At 36.3% G+C, this 20,063-nt stretch overlaps 1 protein-coding gene across 1 annotated transcript in view; it reads right to left on the bottom strand.

Moving 5' to 3' along the window:
• Positions 1-20,063, bottom strand: part of VWDE (von Willebrand factor D and EGF domains) — a 325,020-nt gene that overhangs the window by 116,029 nt on the left and 188,928 nt on the right. Inside the window, exons 14-15 of the mRNA XM_034424473.3 lie at positions 12,776-12,912; positions 5,726-5,887 (exon numbers count right to left, since the gene is read on the bottom strand). Of these exons, the coding sequence (XP_034280364.3) occupies positions 5,726-5,887; positions 12,776-12,912 (299 nt within the window). The remainder of the gene's footprint in view (positions 1-5,725; positions 5,888-12,775; positions 12,913-20,063) is intronic.

Genomic DNA, 20,063 nt, shown 5'->3' on the forward strand with positions numbered 1-20,063 from the left:
GGGGGAAGGATATTGCAAAATCTCCATTCCCACCCCACTCTGGGGCCAGCCAAAGGTGGTATTTGCTGGTTCTCCAAACTACTCAAAATTTCTGCTACCGGTTTTCCAAACTCCTTAAAATTTCTGCTACCGGTTCTCCAGAATCTGCCAGAACCTGCTGGATTTCACCCCTGCTAAAGATTGAGAAAGCTATTAAATGTACTTTTTATTTCATTGTTTGAAAAGGGTGCTGAAATGGAGCTGCTGTTAATACTTTCCATCATTGAAGTAAGTTTTGAATATGAATATGTGTTTTTAGCTTTCTCCGCATTTCAAACTATTCAAAGAGGATATGCACTGCATTTTTTTAAAAAAACTGTTCTGCTTAAAATGTTGTTCTAAATGTTCATATTTATATTTAAAATAGATATCACACTATTTGTGTTATATTTTTCACATATATATTTCAGGAGGTTATATTTTTCTTGGACACTTGTAAAATTAAAGTAATAAATTGAGCTCTGAATTCAGAATATTAGCCGTGGTAGAGCAGTGCAGCACTGCAGGCTACTTCTGCTGACTGCTGGTTGCCTGCAATTTGGCAGCTCAAATCTCACCAGGCTCAAGGTTGACTCAGCCTTCCATCTTTCCGAGGTCGATAAAATGAGGACCCAGATTGTTGGGGGCAATAAGCTGACTCTGTAAACGGCTTAGAGAGGGCTGTAAAAGCACTGTAAAACGGTATATAAGTCTAAGTGCTATTGCTATTAACTTGAATATAGAAACCAACATTTATTCTAAAATCCAGAGTAAAACAGAGAATAAGTGGAAAAATAAACACTTATTTCACTAAGTGGGACTGTAAATTAACTTAGTACAAATAGATTAACTTCCATAACTGGAATTGGCAACTCCATCACTAAGTGATACAATTGTTAAATGAAACATCATGTGACTGTGCTGAACTTAGAACATTAGTTCCACCCTGGTCATTGAGCATGATACAACATGACTGTGACTTGTAACTTATTGCTGGTGTTTCCATTGACACTGTTTGTCATAAGCCAACTGTGAACCTTGTATATTGTGATCACATAACCATGGAACGCTGCAACCATCATCGGGACACCATGGCTGCCGCAAGTTTATGGACTGGTTACAAAGCTACTTTTGCCAGCACCATTTCAAGTAGAAAATGAACTTTCTGGAACCTGTTTTTCACAGGACACATAGATATCTATGAATAACCACCCAATTTATTTTCTAACTATCATTTCTGCTCAGCCAGTGAATAGCTCAAACTTTTTGTTTGTTTTCGTTTGAATTAAATCTGCCAGAAATAGCTGTATGACTTTACGTTTCTCTGCTGTATGTAGTTTGTGCTGTGCGACAAACACAACTGATAAAACAGATGTAATATAACCTTTCCATGTGTGTCACAGGGTACGGATTATTGTCATGAACTCACTCATTTTGCTAGATCTCACTGTGACCTACTAATTGGAACATGAAGTTGCCTTTGCTGAATATGTGTTGGTTGAAGCAAACATTTCCTCTAGGTTTCCTAGAATTTATTTGTGTTAACTCACAAATATTCCTCCAAAATTATCCTGGTTTTGATACATTTTGTTAGGATGGTTTTGTCTATGATGAAAGAGTCAAAGGTTGGACAATTCTGTTCATGTCAATAAACATCTTGCCCATACTGCAGGAAGTAATGTAAGTTTCTCTCAGTGGTTAAATATAAAATCTGTTACTACCAGTTCTGTGGGCGTGGCTTAGTGGGGGTAATATGACTGGGTGGGTGTGAGCAACTTTTTTTTTAACTTTTACAAGCATTTTTTTCTACAACCTCAAGAGGTTGTAAAAAAAAATGCTTTTAAAAGGCTCTGATGATTCCAGCTGAGTTGCCTGATCATCAGAGGCTTTCGTTTTCTTTTAAAAGCATTTTTTTTGCTTTTGGGCATGGTGGGGGGGGGGCAGGGATTTCTGCTACTGGTTCTCCAAACCACCCACCACCATCGCTACCTGATCGGGCAATCCGGTCCGAACTGGGAGTATTTCACCCCTGGTTTCTCTCTTTTGACTTTAGCAGAAGATTGATGAGTAGGAGGAGATGTTACAAATGTTTTATGTAATCCTTTTAACTGTGCTATGATATAACACAGTTAACCATGATATATTTTACTCTTAGATTTATCTATAGTATCATACTGTGGCCAGTTTCTACGTGCAATGAAATTGGTTGTTTCTAAATAAAACTTTAGAGTGTTCTGCATTGTCTCAGTCTATCCCAGGTGATTGTTGCCAGACAAGATAAGTTGCACTTCAGTAGCATATTGTCAGAAAAATAGGCTTACAGTATGAAAAATGTCTGTTTGCTTCAGACTGTCACCACATAATTTCCTTTCCCCTGATCAATAGGCTACGAGGCAAGATGTTTAATTAGAGCTGGCAGAAGGTAGAAGGATTAAAACTCCCAGCAAGTCCATCTAATTATACAATTGCAACTCAAATAAACTAAAATACATTCAGTTTGCATTGCATTGCATTTATTTCCATGTGCTCTTAGAACACAATGGGGTTATATGTAGCAAATGTAAATCCTGGCTAGAGGCTACTTGGAATTAGACCCTATATTCTGCCCTTGATAAGAGTCAGTCTCTAATACAGAAGTCAAAGTCCAAGGTAATGTCAGTATAAAAGTGATGAAAGTATTGCAAATATCTAACATGGAGAAATAGGTTGTAATCCCAAGCAAATCAAACTTTGGAATGAAATGAATATTAGCTTAACATTCAACTGTTTTGCAGGCAAAAGCAGACTGATCGTTCTTAATGCAATTTTTTCCTCAATGTCTTTCTTTAACCAACACTTTCAAGACTATTATTTTCTCAGTGCAGCTCTAATGATCAAACCAATGAACATAAATAATGGGTAGAATATCAGGAGCCGCTTTGCAGTAAGATATTCAAATAACTCTCATTTCTTTTCTTTGCTTTTTTAATTTTGTTTTATTTTATAACAAGGTTGGTCTATTATCCCGAAATGGATTGGTATAGCTTTGAAAGCTAACAGCCTACAATAATAAATACACATCTTAACTGTTTTTATTTGTTGATATGTAATATATACTCTTTTGTATGTGTGTGTATGTGTGCATAAATGTTTATCTATTTCCTTTCCTATAATTCAAGATAATGTGCATAACCTTTCACTAATATTCTCATACATCCTCCTAACAGCATGGGGGTAGATGAGACTAAGAAACAATGGGTAGACCTGCATTTTTGCAGGAGAAACAAATGGAGGGGACTTGCTTTAAAAAGTGCTATTGCAAATGCGGGGGAGAATAGTATACAAAACTGAGTGAAGCTTTTAAAATGATACAAAACAAAGGAGGTGAAAACAGAGAAAGCTGGTCAAGGAAAACACCAACAAATAACCTAGAACTGTAGAGAGGGCTCTAGGAAAGCTAAGGATCAAGATAAATTGAAATTGCAATATATGAGAAAAACACACCCACGCAAAGGGGGGGTTACCTAACATGCCAATTGCTCAGCGAAATTGTCAGAATAAGTAAAAACAAAAAGCTGCTCAATTATTATTTTTTTGTCTAAATAATTTCCAGTGAGACTGTTGTTTGCCAGACATTTGTGAAAAGCAGAATGAAAGAACTGAATTTGAGATTGATAGACACACGGTCATGGAATTTATATTTTAAATAGGATCAAATGTTTTATGTTCAGGTGAATTGCATCCAAATGTATAGAAGGAAATTGCTGAAGGTCTAGTGAACTTTTACATATTATTTTTGAAAAATATGGGAGAATTGCAGAAATGCTAGGTGAAAGAAGACAAACACTGTCCTTGTTTTCCAAAAGGGAAATGGGGACAATGCACAGAACCATCAATTAGTCTGATATTAAAATGTGTGAAATGTGAGAACAGTTCATGAAGACATTATCTACATGCTCCTGGAATGAATGCCATGATAACCAGAGATCAGCAAGGATTTGTCCAGAATCAGGTTTTCTTAAGTGTTTTATTTTTTAAGAAAAAATAGATGTATTGATTCAGTAAAATAGCTGGAAAAAATAACCCATGACATTCTCATCAGCAAACTAGTTCAATGCAGGGTAGATGGCATGACATCTATGTAGATGCATTCATGGTTCAAAAATTGTTGAAGATCAATGGATCTTCAACAAACTAAAGTGAGATATCTGGTAGATAGGTCAGTCTTGGGTCCTGTACTCATCAACTTATTAATAGAGATGGAAAGTTATAAATGAAGGCAGAAATAGGATTTTTAAAGTACAGTAAGGGTTTTCACAATGTTGGAGCTAAAATAAATAAGAAATACTGAGTAGATATTTCTTTAGATAACAATACATATTGATACAACACAACCACGCAGCTTTGGAGCCTATCTAACAGCGTTGTAATTGTCTGAATGTTGATGCTAAAATGAAATACTAACAAAAATAGAAATACAAGAATACTTCAGTCTGCATACACTGTAATTACTGTGTGAAACTTTCTATCTCGTTCTAGTTCTTAAAGCATTTCACTCTTCTTTCTCTGAGAGAAAATTGAAATGCAGCTTTGAAATATACTTCTATAATTACATCAAAAGCTATTTTATTTTTATCTAAACACATAATGAGCCCCTTTGAGTTCAGCGGCACTTTTCTGAACGGACATTTTTAGATTACCTCTTATTTAGATAAATTTTATTTAGATGAGTTTTACAAGACTCAGTATTGAAACAAACAAATCTAGCACTTCCACTCTACCTTTAAACATTGTCTTGCCACTTGACAGTCATTTCTTGTGACCCAATTATCTGTGTGGTATGTAGGTACAAGCTTATTATCAGCAAAGGTCAATATATCACCATCACATACACACGTATCTATGTATGCAAGCCCCCCCCATATGGTTAGCCTAAATCTATACCAGAAATCATTGGCTTTTCCAGGTATTATCACATGATTTTCTATGAGGTTAGGGAATAAAAAAATGTAATTCTAAAATGAACTCCTGTTAAAGAAATGCCTTGATCATCAAATTACGAATCGCACCTGAGATTATTGTGGGTAGTATGGTGCCTGTGAGCCAGTGGTGGGTGAACCGGTAGTGGTGGCAGTAGGAGGCGCCACCCACCTGCCCGGATTTCATCATGGACGCTCTGCGCATGCGCAGAAGCGCCACGTACACTCACAGTTCTGAACTGGTAGCGAAGGTAAGTAGAACCCACTACTGCTGTGAGTGTCATGTGGGCAACCCCTGATTGACTTGATTCAATCACTGAATCATGGCAGGACTTCCCAGTAAGTCTTATGGACACCGAGGACTGCTGTCTTGCATTCAATTTGGAGCATAGGAGAATTGCCAGATACACAACAGAAGCTTAAACAATTCAGCAATTGTGGCCCAATCAAGATTTCAACCTGTGACTCTAGAAATAAAATGCAGTTGATCAGCAATTGATTCATCTATTATGCCAACTGAGAATGATTACTAATAATACTAACTGTATTCGGCACCTTAAGAATAAAATTAATGCAATGCTATAATTTCTGGTTTTCCTTTGTTTCTTTACTTAATATTAGTCAATACTAAAAATCTTTGGTTTCTGCCTTTCTTGTATGGGGCTTAGCAGGAAAGGCTAACTTCAATGTCATTCCAAAGTATAAAAAAAATTAAAAAAATATTTACTAGTACCACAAGCAATTCCTACTTTCACTTGCCATCTTGCATATGGTTCAATATCAATCTTGAAATGAAGATTTTCTGTTCCTGTGAAGTTCAGCAGGGGGATTGAGCATTCAACCACTGTCAGGTTCAAAAAAGTTGCTTTTGTGATTTCGTGTTCTCTGGCTATCCATTCACCATTGTGATACTACAGGAAACAGAGCAATAAGATGTGAATTAATTATTGCACATCTATATATATATAAATATTTCAAATGATGTTTGAACCAGAGACTAGGACACATTTTTATTAAAGTATCAATAGGTTTATGGACAGTGTTGGAACAGTCCCTTTTAGATTTCTGCAGAATAAAGTATACATATAATTCATTATAGAGAGATATTTGATTGGGTTATCATTATACAAAGCCAGTTTGCTGTAATAGCTAGAAAGTGAGACACTGTGAATTCTACTTTTGTCTTAGGCACAAAGGCAGACTGGGCCAGTCACTCTTTCTGTGCTCTAGGAAAGAGACAACAGCAAACCTCTTCTGAAATCTTGGCAAGAAAACTACAGGGACTAGTTCAGGCAGTCACTGGGTGTCAACAATGACTTGATAGGCACACACACACACTGCACATTATATTTGTGAGGTCAGTGAAGCAATTATGGTGTAATTATGAAGTAATGGGATAGGACTACATAGACAATTAAAGTTTTGAAAGAACAAAGAAGCACTATAGCAATAGCAATAGCACTTAGACTTATATACTGCTTTACAGCACTTTACAGCCCTCTCTAAGCGGTTTACAGAGTCAGCCTATTGCCCCCAACAATCTGGGTCTTCATTTTACCCACCTCAGAAGGATGGAAGGCTGAGTCAATCTTGAGCCTGGTGTGATTCGAACTGCCAAATTTCAGGCAGCCAGCAGCCAGCAGAAGTAGCCTGCAGTACTGCACCCTAACCACTGCGCCACCCTGGCTCATATTCTCTGAACATAGTTTCATTCTGTGGAGTTACCCTTATAGGGTTTGGCGAACTGTCCCTGCTATGTTTGTCTGCTAGTATCTTTTCTCATCCTTATTATTTGGCCTTCTAAATGTTTTATAGCTGAGCTGTTGGTTTAGTTTGGGAAATCTGACACCATATAGCTGAGTTAGTAATTTGTTTTCCCTGGGAAGACATATGTGGGTTAGCTTGACCCCCTGAATTCTCCTTCAATCCAGTGATAAGAAACAAACATGTTTATAGGGCACATATACAGTTCAGAAATTGATTCATGCTCTGGAATGGTAATTAGCAAAAAACATCATTCCTAAGGCATGAGTAGAACTAAACAGGGACAAGCTGTTCCCCAAAGTTCTTGCATGAATAGCTCTGGAATATATTTTCACATTTATGTAAAAATCCAAAAGGTTATTTAACATTATATGGTTAGTTACCAAAATCTTCTTTTTAAAATAACCTTTCTGCAAAAGTCTCTGAAGGAATGTAAAACAACTAACGAAATAAAAGTGAAGCAGTGTAACTATATAAGTACATTAACGCTTGACGCTTGAACAGTTCAATACAGAACACAATTTAAAGCATTAAATTAAAACAATGCACACATGATTATAGATGGAGGCAATTCCATAATCTGAGAACACATAGAATAAATTCTTTCCCTGTATTCGAGGGACACAACTACATCAACATGATATCCTGGAGAGAGCAGAGCTAAGAGGAGAAGCTGTAAAAAATAAATAAATAATTAATTAAAAAATCATGATTTCAACTTTGACCCTGAAAACAAGAATTGCACATTTTCCACATTTTCATATAAAGTTATTTTGACACAATGTACTGACTGATATCTGAGTTGCCTCATTTCAAATTAGTCAGTGATCTAGAGCTCTATCTATATATATAAAAGCGAAAACCACTCACACATTAATCATGAAATCGCTAGAACTGTAAAGCCTACAAACTTGAAATTTGCCATGTATGTTCCTTTTGGCTTCTAGGTGCTCATTAAGAAAGGATTTTTCAAAATGACCACCAAATCACTAGTATTTCTTATATTATTATTAACATGCTTTGATGCTAATTAGTTAGACGTTCTACTCCCCCTCCCAACTTGAAAATAACTCTGGAGAGAATGGGATAGCATAGGACAGGCTTCTGTGGGGCAAGCCTCATGGAGAAAAGGGGTTAGAAAGCCTGAGGGAGAGAAGGGGAAAGGATAAGAGACATTTCTGTGGGGCAAGGCTAAGGGACAGAAGGGGATAGGATAGGGGAGGATTCAAGCTGTAAGTGTCAATTTATCAAGCCTGATCACATAGTTTGTAGCAAAGCACGGGGATCCAGCTAGTATGCAATATAAGTCTAAATAAGACATGGCCAGGACATGCCCGCAGTGCCTCTGCCAGTGAAAATGGAGCTCAAGAGATCTCTCGGCCCACCACAGGCACCCCGAGGTCAAACACAACCCTGATGCGGCCCTCAATGATATAGAGTTTGACACCCCTGGTCCAGGGGTGAAATGTAAAATTTGTTACTACTGGTTCTGTGGGCGTGGCTTGGTGGGGGGGGGGTAATGTGATTGGATGGGCGTGGCCAAATTTTTTTTTTTAACTTTTCAAAGCATTTTTTCTAATGCTTTGAAAAGCCTCTGCCGATCAGGAAACTCAGCTGGGATCGTCAGAGAGGCTTTTTTAAAAATACCTCTCTGCCGATCAGGCAACTCAGCTGGAATCATCAGAGACTTTTCAAAGCATTTTTTTTTACCACCTCTTCGTCCAAGAGGTTGCAGAAAAAAATGCTTTGAAAAGCCTGTGACGATTCCAGCTGAGTTGCCTGATCGGCAGAGACGCTTTTTTTTTTTACTTTTAAAAGCATTTTTTTGTCGGAAGAGGTTGTAGAAAAAATAAAAGAAAAAAGAAAAAAGAAAAAGCCTCTGATGATCCTGCGGCTCAGCTGGGCATGGGGGGGTGGGGGTGGAGGTGCAGGGATTTTTGCTACCGGTTTTCTGAACCACCCACCGCCATCGCTACCGGATCGGGCGATCTGGTCTGAACCGGGAGCATTTCACCCCTGCCCTGCTCTATTACATGTAATAGTGTAAAGATATTTCTGATCACCAATTAGGGTTAAATTGTCCTATTCAACGCTGAGTAGAATAGAATTATAGCCTCTTATGCTCCTGGGAATCTTGCCCTAGGCTCTATCTGTGGCAAGTTCCCCAATACCACTTTGGAGCAGAAGGGGAAAAAAAATATTGCTCTCAGATTTTTTTTCAAGGATCTGATAAATCAGTGTGTCTTCTATGCAGAAAAATTAAAGGAAGAAGTGAACACCCTTAGCTTCCTCCTATGCTGAAAAAAGTGGGTTGGCTATAAAAGCCTTGCATCTGCAGTTGGTCTACCACTGACCAAAGGGCATGCAATCAAACAATATTTTCTCCTCTGTTCACAGCACCGCCAACTGAACACCATCTGACTGAAAAGATGAAAGTCTCTTTTACAATGTTTTCATGACCTAACACTGCCTAGGTAGTCCAGTAAGATATCATCCCTAATTGTACAGGCGCTGCCTGCTGGATAATGGAAATTTCGACGGACTGTAGCTATTGGTCAGTGCAGTAAGGTAACTCAAGCAATCTGAATCCCATTACCCACTTGGAATTATCACCGAAAAAGAATCCAAATAATATGGCTCATCCAAAAATGCCTAAAATTATATTGCTACAGATTAAAACCCTTTGATAATTGCTGAAATAGAAGCAATTACTCTTTTTTTGTATTGCAACAGATGAAGAAAATTATACTCAGCAAGGCATTTTCTTGCATCCATGCTAGCAGCCACGTTGGATGACCAATATTCTTTTTTAAAATATTGGTAGTTTAAATAGATTTTAAAAAAAATACCATCAACATAGCCTATATCTATTTATTAAGGCTGTGAAGAAAGGAATATATTTGGGAAGGGCAAAATATTCAGCATGTATTTGTGCAAATGCATAACACCTGTCAGAATTGTCTTTTCCCAGGATTGTGCTACAATACTGAACAGCCATGTATGCCTAGGAGAAGACCCATGTGTTCCTAACAGATGCTATATAGACGCTCACCCTATCCCGACCCCAAATTATGGTTTGCTTTTTGAATCCAGATTTCTGCACAGCCCTATCATTATAATACTGGCTGTGTCCCAGCTAAATTGCCAGACAAATGGGAAGACTGCTACACTAACTTTATACATAATGCAGAAAGGTGTTGGAAACAGCTGTCGGAATCAGCTGGGATAGTTTTTAGTTTGGTAAACTGTACTGAAGGAACCCTCTGTCTTCTCTTTTATTATAGCATTTACTCAGTAATACTTTCAGAATGTTTAGCAACCTGTTCCTCAGCAACTAAAAATATAACATCAAAATTTCAACTAGAATATATATTTTAGGAAACAAACAAACAAACCAGAGCTCTCATTCTTAAAGGAAAGATTGTTCTTCCAGGTTTTCCCTCTAACCATGGTTTGGGTACTGTCAGATATGCTGGATAACAACTACTGAAAATGTCTTATTTTTTCCCCATATTTAATAAAATGTTTTGAGAATATTTTTGTTACTAAACCCTTATGGCTTGATTCCATTTTATAGTATTTGAAAGACTGCTGTACACTCTAGCACTGTCTCTGAAAAAGTTGCTGGTGTTACATTAATGTAACTCTAAGTGTTCAGACCTTTCAATATATGGGGATCCAATCATGCCCAATGTGAAATGCATGAATAAGGGCAATGATATTTAGAACTTTCTGTATGCCAGATAAATATTTTATAGTTTTGTTTAATTCATGAGGATACACACTAGTTTCCATTGATGCTTTGTGGAATATTCTGGACCCTTCTAGTTTCACTGAGAAAGTTCATGACAACATTTATGTAGTTTTGAAATCGTATGACTGAAAAGCTCTCCCATTCATGCACTTCTTAGCCATAGATTTCTTTTTACTCAGATAAGCAAAGTGTTAGAAAACTTTGTATTATCTGATGTGATGTATAATAACATTAATAATCCTTCAATTCAGATGAAGACTACAGCTGTATATCAAGAAACTTGGTTAGTTAGTTGTGACACTTAAAATTCAAGTGTCTTTGGAAATACAGTCATGCGTATAGATTCCAGATGCACAAAATTGAGAAGTAATAATAATGTGATTTCAAGCTTCAGTGAACTATAGTAGAAGTGGGATAAAAGCCCACAGAAAAATGGAAGATGCTGCATGGCTTTGATTTACTTATAAACTAATCTCTGAAGTGCTCTGACACCAACTGTATAAAATGTGTGTGTCAGAAAGAGGGTTTTTTTTTTTTTTTTACTTTTAGAACCCATAATTTTAGCCAATCTCTATACAAATCTATGCAGGAAGATAAACCAATCAGTAGAACAAGGAATGTAAAAGAAATCCATCACAGATTTCTTTTAGCTGTAATTACCATAATCCACTAGAGTAAATTCTACCATTGCACATCAGCAGTAATTAATGGAGTTTGCTGCCAAGTTTTGCCAATTAGAAAAAGTTTATAAAAATAATATATTTAGAAAAAAATAATAAAAATAAGCATGTATGTTGAACTTTATGGAAAACATTTTATTTAACATACTAAAGGAAATATATAGAATAAATACATAGAGTACATTAAAATATGGAGCAATTATGTGTAATTTAAATAGAAAAAAATATTGGAATTATATAAATATTTTAACATGCATATGATAGCAATGGTGATTTACAGGACTTTAAAAAAGAACCCAGAGAAATTGCATGCACTAAAATAGCATTTGAGCATCATTTGAGATTACTCAGATTTGTCTAATCAACATGCTGTTAACGAGAGTAACGTGGGCCATTACATATAAAAATGAGCCATTTAGATGTTATTCTGCTTTTCTTCCATTATTCCAATTCATAAAATGCATGTATTTTTTTTTATTTTGTACAGTGTTTGGAAATAGGACTGGGAAGAAAGCCCATTTATTTTTATCCCACCTTTATTATTTTTATAAATAATTCAAGGTAGTGAACGTATCTAATACTTCTTCCTCCTATTTTCCCCACAACAACCAGTGTCCTGCATTGGGCTAAGGGAGAATGACTGGCTCAAGGTCACTCAGCTTTTGTTCCTAAGGCAGGCCTAGAATTTATAGTCTTCTAGTTTCTAGCCTTGTGCCTTAATCTTTAGACCAAACTGGCTCTCTTGCTGTCTAATATATGACTTTACTTTCAAAAACATGTTATAGATGTATTTATCTCAAATAAAATAACTCTGCATTTAAGATTATTCCTAGCCCCAGCACCCGAAGAAACATAGCTAAAAAAATTATAAACTTTGAAAAAATTGTGTATATTGCTTAGTTTTCATATTTAATCAATCTAAGGCTGCCAAAACCTACCTTGGATATAGATTCTCAGTCCCAACAATCAAAGCAGGGTCAAAATATATCATATATGAATGAATATATGATATATGAATGAATTGTAAGTAAAACTGAATTGACTAATTATAAGGTATTCCATTTATCAAAATCTGATTCCCCATCTGAATATATATCAACATACATATATACAGACAGAGAAGAAAGAAAATACAATTCACTTGGAAAGGGAAGAGAAAGAGAAAAAGGAAATCAATCTGAATAGAGATGAGGAGAAGGGAATAAGTAAATTGAAAGAAAGGAAAGTCCTGATTAAGAATCCCCCCCCAAAAAAAGATTAAATTTATCAGCATCTCCCAAATAATTGATAACCACCAGCTAATCTTCAAAGACATATATTATAAGTTAATGCCTGTAATCAACTGTGCTTGCACATATTCACTGTCGATCTTCTTCCTAGACAAAATAAAAAGACTCTACATTCCTACATTTGCCATTCAAAAGTATTTACTTAGGGGGGGATACCTTTTCTATTTGATAACTATTCAATTACCTAGCTAAACTTTCTTGAAACTGAATGTTTTGTCAATCATGACTCTCCTTCTCAGAGAGTTTATTGAATGCAAGAAGCTTTCTGATGAATATTTCATTCTTTTCGTGATCTCGTATTAAACTACTTACAGTCAGTCTGGTGACTTCACAGTGAAGATCTGGAGAATCATTAAAGCCAACTCCATACACTTGGATGTTGCTACAGTTGGAAAATCTTACATCACAGAAGCCTTCATTGAGTAGACTAGTAATCTCCACAGAATGCTCTGATATGGAAATAAAGGTGTGATAATCAACTAATTATTTATTTGTATTTAGTTACTTACTGTAATTTGTTTTTACTGTACCATTTGATCAGATTTCTGGTGGGTCACAATTCAAATCAAGTGAAAAATAAACAGAACAATACTATAATGTCCAAAACACTAACGATCTAAAACATGAATGGCTGCTCAAAAATAATTGTTATAGCTAACTTGAAGAAAGATAAAAGGAAGGATAAACCATGAAGGGAAAGTATTCCAAAGCATGGAGACTGTTCCAGAGAAGAACTGTTTTGGAGCCCACACATTTTAGTAGTCATGCAAGGCAAAGGATTCCCAGCAATCCTTTGCCTTGCATCCCAGCAATCCTCATGTGCTCTTCACATGAGAAAACGAACTAGATAGATTTCATCCAGAGAAGAAAGCTTCTAAGGTATTATAGCTTTCAATTTCAACCAGGATTTTGAAATGGACCCAGAAGCTTATTGATAACCATTCCAATGATCAAAGGATAGGACAACATTAAAATAGTGATTCTACCTATTAGTAACCTATCCATTGCATTTTGTAGCAATTGAAGCTTCCAAATCATTTTCCAAGGCAGTTCCAAGTAGGGTGTGTCACAGAATTTTAGTCATGTAATGATATGTGCTTGAATCACTGTTGCCAAGAATATCCTAATCCAAGTATATTTGCAACTAGCACACCAATGTCAGCTGGCTAAAGACTCTTCTGGCCACCACTTCCATCTGTTGTTTAGCAAAAGCCATAAATGCCTCAGGATTGTCTAGCTGCAGATCAGTTCCTTTAAGAGAGTGATTCTATCTAGAGTTAATATATATGTACAAGTACAGTACATGTAAGCTTTTATTTTATTAAAAAAAAACCCTTTTATGTGCAAACTTTACTCGTGAGTCTTTATTGTGTAAAATACTAGCTTTTGCCTTCCTGGGTCAAAAAGTTAAGTGTCAATCTTACATAGCAATTTCTGAGAAAAAGCAATATGAAAAACAGACATTGAAAACATGAATGGCATTGTTTTTACATTTTATGTAGCAATCGAAGCCATCTGCTCAGAAAAGTGTTTCTCATTACAGTATGTGTTGTTAAATTCATAAGATTATCTTGTTCAAGGCTGATTAGGGACTAATGAAAACACTTTTTTATATTTGGTCTATTCAATGGTCTTGCCAATACGGTGATTCCATAAGTATATAAATGTGGAATAATGTGCCTGGAACACTAGACTATATTTCTATTTCTGGAAATATTCCTTGAGAGTTACTTCATGAACTATCAATTTTAACTTTATGTATTTACTTGCAAATTACCACAGATATTAACATTAGCAAAAGAAACACCATTCTACTCAGTATGCAATAATGTATTATTCTGACAATATAAAACATAGGTAACGCCTTGATTTTTTTTTCTTACAAGAATTGTACAGCTCTTAAACTGTATTTCTATACCACCTGCTCTGAAAATCATCTCAAGTACTTTCTATGGAAAAGATTCTAACTTCTGCCACAAGAATTATCTTAAAGAGCAAAGTAAGCTCTTTTTCTGATATCTTGGGAATCTGCTGCTTATAAAATGGTATAGACAATATTGGCTATACAAGCAGATGACTTTAGTTTTATATAGTGTATAAACAGTTTCAGACTTTGGAACAGATACCTGCAACCAGCTAAGTAATTATTAAAGCAGCTGTTATACTTTTATAGTACATAAAAGTATGTACTATAAAGTATGTACTATACTTATTCCTACATAAGTAGGAAAAAAACTCCCACATTTATCATTAGTGTGATCTATGACTACGAATTCAGAAGATCTGATGCAAACTTCCAATTGTGTGAGGATGGGTTAAAATGTTAGATGGAATCATTTATGGAGTATAATTTGTTTCATTGGAATTTATTGAATAATAACAATAAATATGGGTCTGCAAGTATTGAATTAGGGTATGAAATAGTCTATTGAATCTAACAGTTTGTTGTACTCAAACAGTTACTAATGAATGAGATATTTAACTGATCATGAATTTCTTTGTTCCTGAACATTATTTATTCTATCATATAGCATTCAAAATACTACAATAACATTGCTTTGAACTAACTGTGATTCTTCTTCCTTTCCTTTTCTAAGAAGCAGGGAAATTGAAATTGGAAGCAAGCATGGGGGAATGCCCAAATTTCCTTTCCCAGACTATAAAATCAACCTGTAATTTGCTGCTACCTTTGGAGTTATTTTGCCTTTTTATTTATTTCTTTATCAAAGTCTGAAATTGCCCATTGCCCTCACAGAGGAATTTTATGATTACATAACAATTTGGCTGTTGCAAGCACACAAAATCATACTACACAGTGATTTGAGCCAAAGCATCAAGAAGTATCTAAAGGAGAGCAGGGGTGGGGATGGGCGGGACAACGAGAATTACTAGCCAATAGCATAAAAAGGATTATGGGAAGAATCCCAACAACTACTGGAATAGAAAGCAACCTGTATCCCTTGCCCATCTCAGTCACTTGTATCTAATGAAGCAATATTTGTAAACATCACGATGAAGAAAAGGCCATAAAATGATGTTCTTTGTGTGATACCAAGATAAATAGACTTTTAAAAAGTGACTAAAACAAACTGAAAAAAGTCACTGCACAAATATTTCAGATAATGAGAGTATGATTTTACCTGTATAAATCTAGTTCATGAATATAAATATTGACCGAGATATTTGACAAAAGAATATTTTTTATGATTCGGGTGAAAATACCTTTATCACAAATTGCTCATAGATAACTATGAAACATGAGGCATGAATACTTGAATATATATTTGATTAGGAAAAATATTAAAATTAATGCTGAAATCAATTCAGCTATTGAAAATGGACAGCACTTCCTTTCTTATTGTTGGATCACATAGCCTTAAAAAACAGCTAAATATCTTCAGGGAAGTTTAGTGATTTTTCAAAATACTGGATGTTGCCAGTAGTTATTAAACTAGTGGTTTTAGTAAAACAGAGATTCTAAAACAGATTTTTCCATATAGAACAATTCTTCACAAGAGCAGCTAGATTCATATGACTTTTTAAAATACCCCCATTCATTTGAAAGTTAACTTTAATGCACAATCTTTTCCATTTACTTAAAAAATGGTGCATCTCTGCAATATTTGGGATTTTAAAGGAAAGGGTGCTTCAAAATACAAGGGCACTCATATAGTACCGTGTTTCCCCAAAAATAAGACCTTGTCTTATATTTTTTTGAACCCTAAAATAAGCACTTGGCCTTATTGCCGTGCGCTCAAAAGCCCGATTGGGCTTATTATCAGGGGATGTCTTATTTTGCGGGGAAACAGAGTACCTATTGGGAATTACTAAAATAGCTATACCTTTTTGTGTGCTTGTCTGTGAAACTATAGTGTTCTGCCCCAGCTCCGGATCCCAAGGAGTGTGACACACACAAAGCTCCAAAAACTCCATTTAATGCAAACAGACCCCTTCCAAAATGCAGGCTTCCAGTGCAAATGTCCTTATCAGCCTGCTATGAATTACAGAGAATAAACAAAGTCTGACAAGGGTTGGCAACCAGCCCAGAAACCAAAATATAACAAGAAACTCACTCTCAAAATGCTCTGCATAGAAATTAAACATTTCCAGCAGCGTGTGCTATCTGTGAGCAAACTTAAATAGGCTAAGGGAGTGGCCAATTAGCCCCAAGCCTTACTCTCAAGGAGTCATCCTCCTGAGTAGCCACTCCTGCCTTTTGGCAGCCCTGTGTGCTCGAGCATTGAGAAGAGGCTCCTCCACTTCACTCTCTTCACTTGAAGGAGCCTCTGGAGGTTCTGAAGGCCCTGGCTGAATCTCTGCCTGTGGCACCACATCCTCTTCAGCCTCCTCGCTGTCCAACTCGAGCGCCATCTGCACAGGCTGCTGGCATGACACCACATCAGCCTCCTCCTCGTCGAGGTCAGCTACAATCTGTGCAGGCCGCTGGTGGGCCACAACATATAGTGTATAGTGTATGTGTATGTGTGTTATGTATATACACAGAGAGAAATAGATTATTTAGGGCCAAAAGATCCAAATATCAAACTACAAATATAATTAAGATTTTAAAACATTTTAAATTATTGATATGTACTAAAGACTTTATTTTTATAGCCATGTTTAAAAATAGAGCAGATACTGCTGCAGTTTTAGGATTTTTTTTTTTTATCTGCAAGTCAAATGTTAACATGTTCAGAAAAATCTCTTCCTAGTCTTGATTTTAAATTAGGTCAGATAATATCCTGCAAAAAGTGCTTGTAAAGCTCGCACTTCGTGCTTGAAGTGCCAAACAATGTCGACTGGCGGCCCCCAGGAGGAGAGCCTTCTCTGTGGGGGCACCTACTGTCTGGAACGAGCTCCCCCCGGAGATACGGAGGATCCCGGATCTGCGTACCTTCCGTCGCGCACTCAAAACGTTCTTATTTCATCAAGCTGGCCTGACCTAAGTTTTTCCCCTTTTTAAATGGAAATTTTAAATTTGGTCTTAAATTATTGGGGTTTTAAATTTTCAGCCAAATTATTTAATTCGTTTTACTTTATTTTAAATTTTGTATTCACATGTTTTATTTTATGGCTGAGTCCTTCGGGAGTAGGGCGGTATACAAATTGAAATAATAAATAAATAAGTAAAAAAGAATGAAGCTTTGATTTTGGGTTTTACAAAGATGATTGATAGATCTTTACAGAAATGACTTGTTCATATTATTATGAAAAACAAAAAGTTGTGTTAATGCCTTACTTTACTGCAACAGAGAGAGTTGGAAGTCGATCTGGCTTCCCTTATTGACTTTGTTTGTTGAAACCAGCTAAGAAGGTTACAACTGGTGATCACTTGATCCCAGGACAATGCAACTGTCATGAACACATGCCAATTGCCAAGCATCTAAATTTTGATCAGATGATCATGGGGATGCTACAACAGACGTGTGAAAACTGGTTATACTTTTTTCAGTGCCATTGTGGCTTTGAACAATCACTAAATGTGTGGTTGTAAGTCAATGTGATGGAGATGTCCTGTAGATGTCAGCTTGGGGGAGAATGAACCAGTTCCCGGCACCTCAAAGCTGAGTTGATTGATGGCTCTGAGCAGCTGTCTGTGAGGGAGTTGGCTGAAGTGCAGCTGCAGCAGAACAGTCCTGAGGCTGTAAGTGGGGAAAGCATGCAGTTGTAGCCGGTCAATGATGAGGAAGAGGAACTGCCTTCTGCACCTGATCCAAGAACACATAGGGCAGAGAAAACGCAGGAGCAGAGAAGTTAGCCAGATTACTCATGAGGAGAAAGCCTCACCCTTCTTGATGGGCTGCACCAGAAGCTGGCTATTTAGCACAGCAGACAGATGGAGGTGATGCTGAGAACCACATGTTTGTTTCCTAGCTATGTGTTTTCTGGGCATTGTGATTTCTGCCTCACTTTGGATTGACACCGTGCCTTGGAAACTCTGAACTTTTCTTGCCTCATGAACTATCTTGTACTGTAGATTTAATTTTGCCTAGTGGGTTTGTTTTGATTGGGAAACTTTCAAGTGCCTTGTGGGACTATTTGGCCATTGCTCCATTGCTCCATGGAGTAGCATTGGTCTGTTTATGGCTGGACTTAATTCGGACAGTTCTGCATTTTTGGTGAAGGGAATTGCTGGGGAATATTAATAAACTCATTAAACTACAGTTTTGTGTGTGTGTGACATCACGGTTCAGAACTATCTGTACAATATTTTACATATTAAATAAATTAATGACTAGTATTATACACAATTTTGAACACATCTATTCAGAAATCCTATTAATGTTACAGAAATTTACTCCTTGGTAAACAGTAAATACAGCCATCAATTAATTGTATGCAGTCTTCAGCCAAACAGCTTATTATATCTGATTTTATCTCGAGATCTTCTAATTTACTTGACTAGTGAGTCTAGTGTTTTAAAACAGCCTTAAACAGCCTTTAAGACCTAAATTCATACTACTGAAATTTGGTAACTAACCAGCTTACTTTTTTAGGTGTTATTTTTCTTTTTTCTTAAAAAAAATTAACTTAAAATAAAGATGGGAATAGGATAAGAGACCTCTGGGAGGAAAAGTAGTAGTGTTTCCAACCTTAACTCTCACAATCCTCACAAAACAAACTACTGCAATTGAGGTCATTTTGCTGGTGAATTTTGATAGCATGATTTCAAGTTGCTTTTCAAGTTTGGAGAAGATTTAAGGGAGGCATGAGAGCAGTTCGTTTCTCAGAGGGCTTCAGCTTCCATTTGCAGCCTTTAAAAAGCAAACAAAATGCAAAGATTCCAGCAACAGCACCCCACCATTGGTGCCCCTTCTTTGTCTTTCCTGTGGTGGGAATGGTGGCCCCTCACTCAATGGAAGTTGCCTTTGCCTATTAAAAGAATAATAAAATCCAAAAATGTGGTGGATTTTTTTTTTTAAAAGTGTTTTGTTTTACTGCTGGAAAATATTTCTGGTTCTCTCCCCCCACTACTTTCAGTCCCCTCTACTTTTTGATAAATGAAACTGAAATATTAACTGTCATTTTCTGCTTATCAACACTCATCAGTAATTTCAGCAGTTGTGTAATGTACAATATTGCTGGGAAGGCAGGATGAGCAGGTTTGATAAATGATAGGCAATGCAAAAAAATAAAATTGTCATTGTGCTTTTCATGAAGTTTTAATCACCCTGCCCATTGTTCCCTAGCAATTGTACAAGTTTTTTTTAAAAAAATAATAACCTATACATCTCACAGAACTACTACAGTATATTTCAAGAAATAACTATAATTACTGAGATTCTGTTCCTATTAATACTAATTTACTCACTTGTTTGAACTTTTAATTCAGAGTTTCCTTGGCAAATTTCAACAGGTGGAGAAAATTCTAAGGCTTGAAATCTATACAGTACATCAGGTTGAGAAGCACTGTTTCAATTTAAAGTTGCAAGTCATAATATCACAGTATCCCTATATTCTCAAAGCAGTATAGATCCAGTATATATGAGTAAAATTATGGTATTCAGAACAATAGTACTTTTAGGACTGAATCACCAGGCAATGGTTTAAGACTTTTGGCAACTCTACTGCCTGGAGGTTTAAAATATACTGTAGTGCC

Source organism: Pantherophis guttatus, chromosome 1, assembly GCF_059756535.1.
Source record: "Pantherophis guttatus breed Tessera chromosome 1, ASM5975653v1, whole genome shotgun sequence".
NCBI classification, from domain to species: domain Eukaryota; kingdom Metazoa; phylum Chordata; class Lepidosauria; order Squamata; family Colubridae; genus Pantherophis; species Pantherophis guttatus.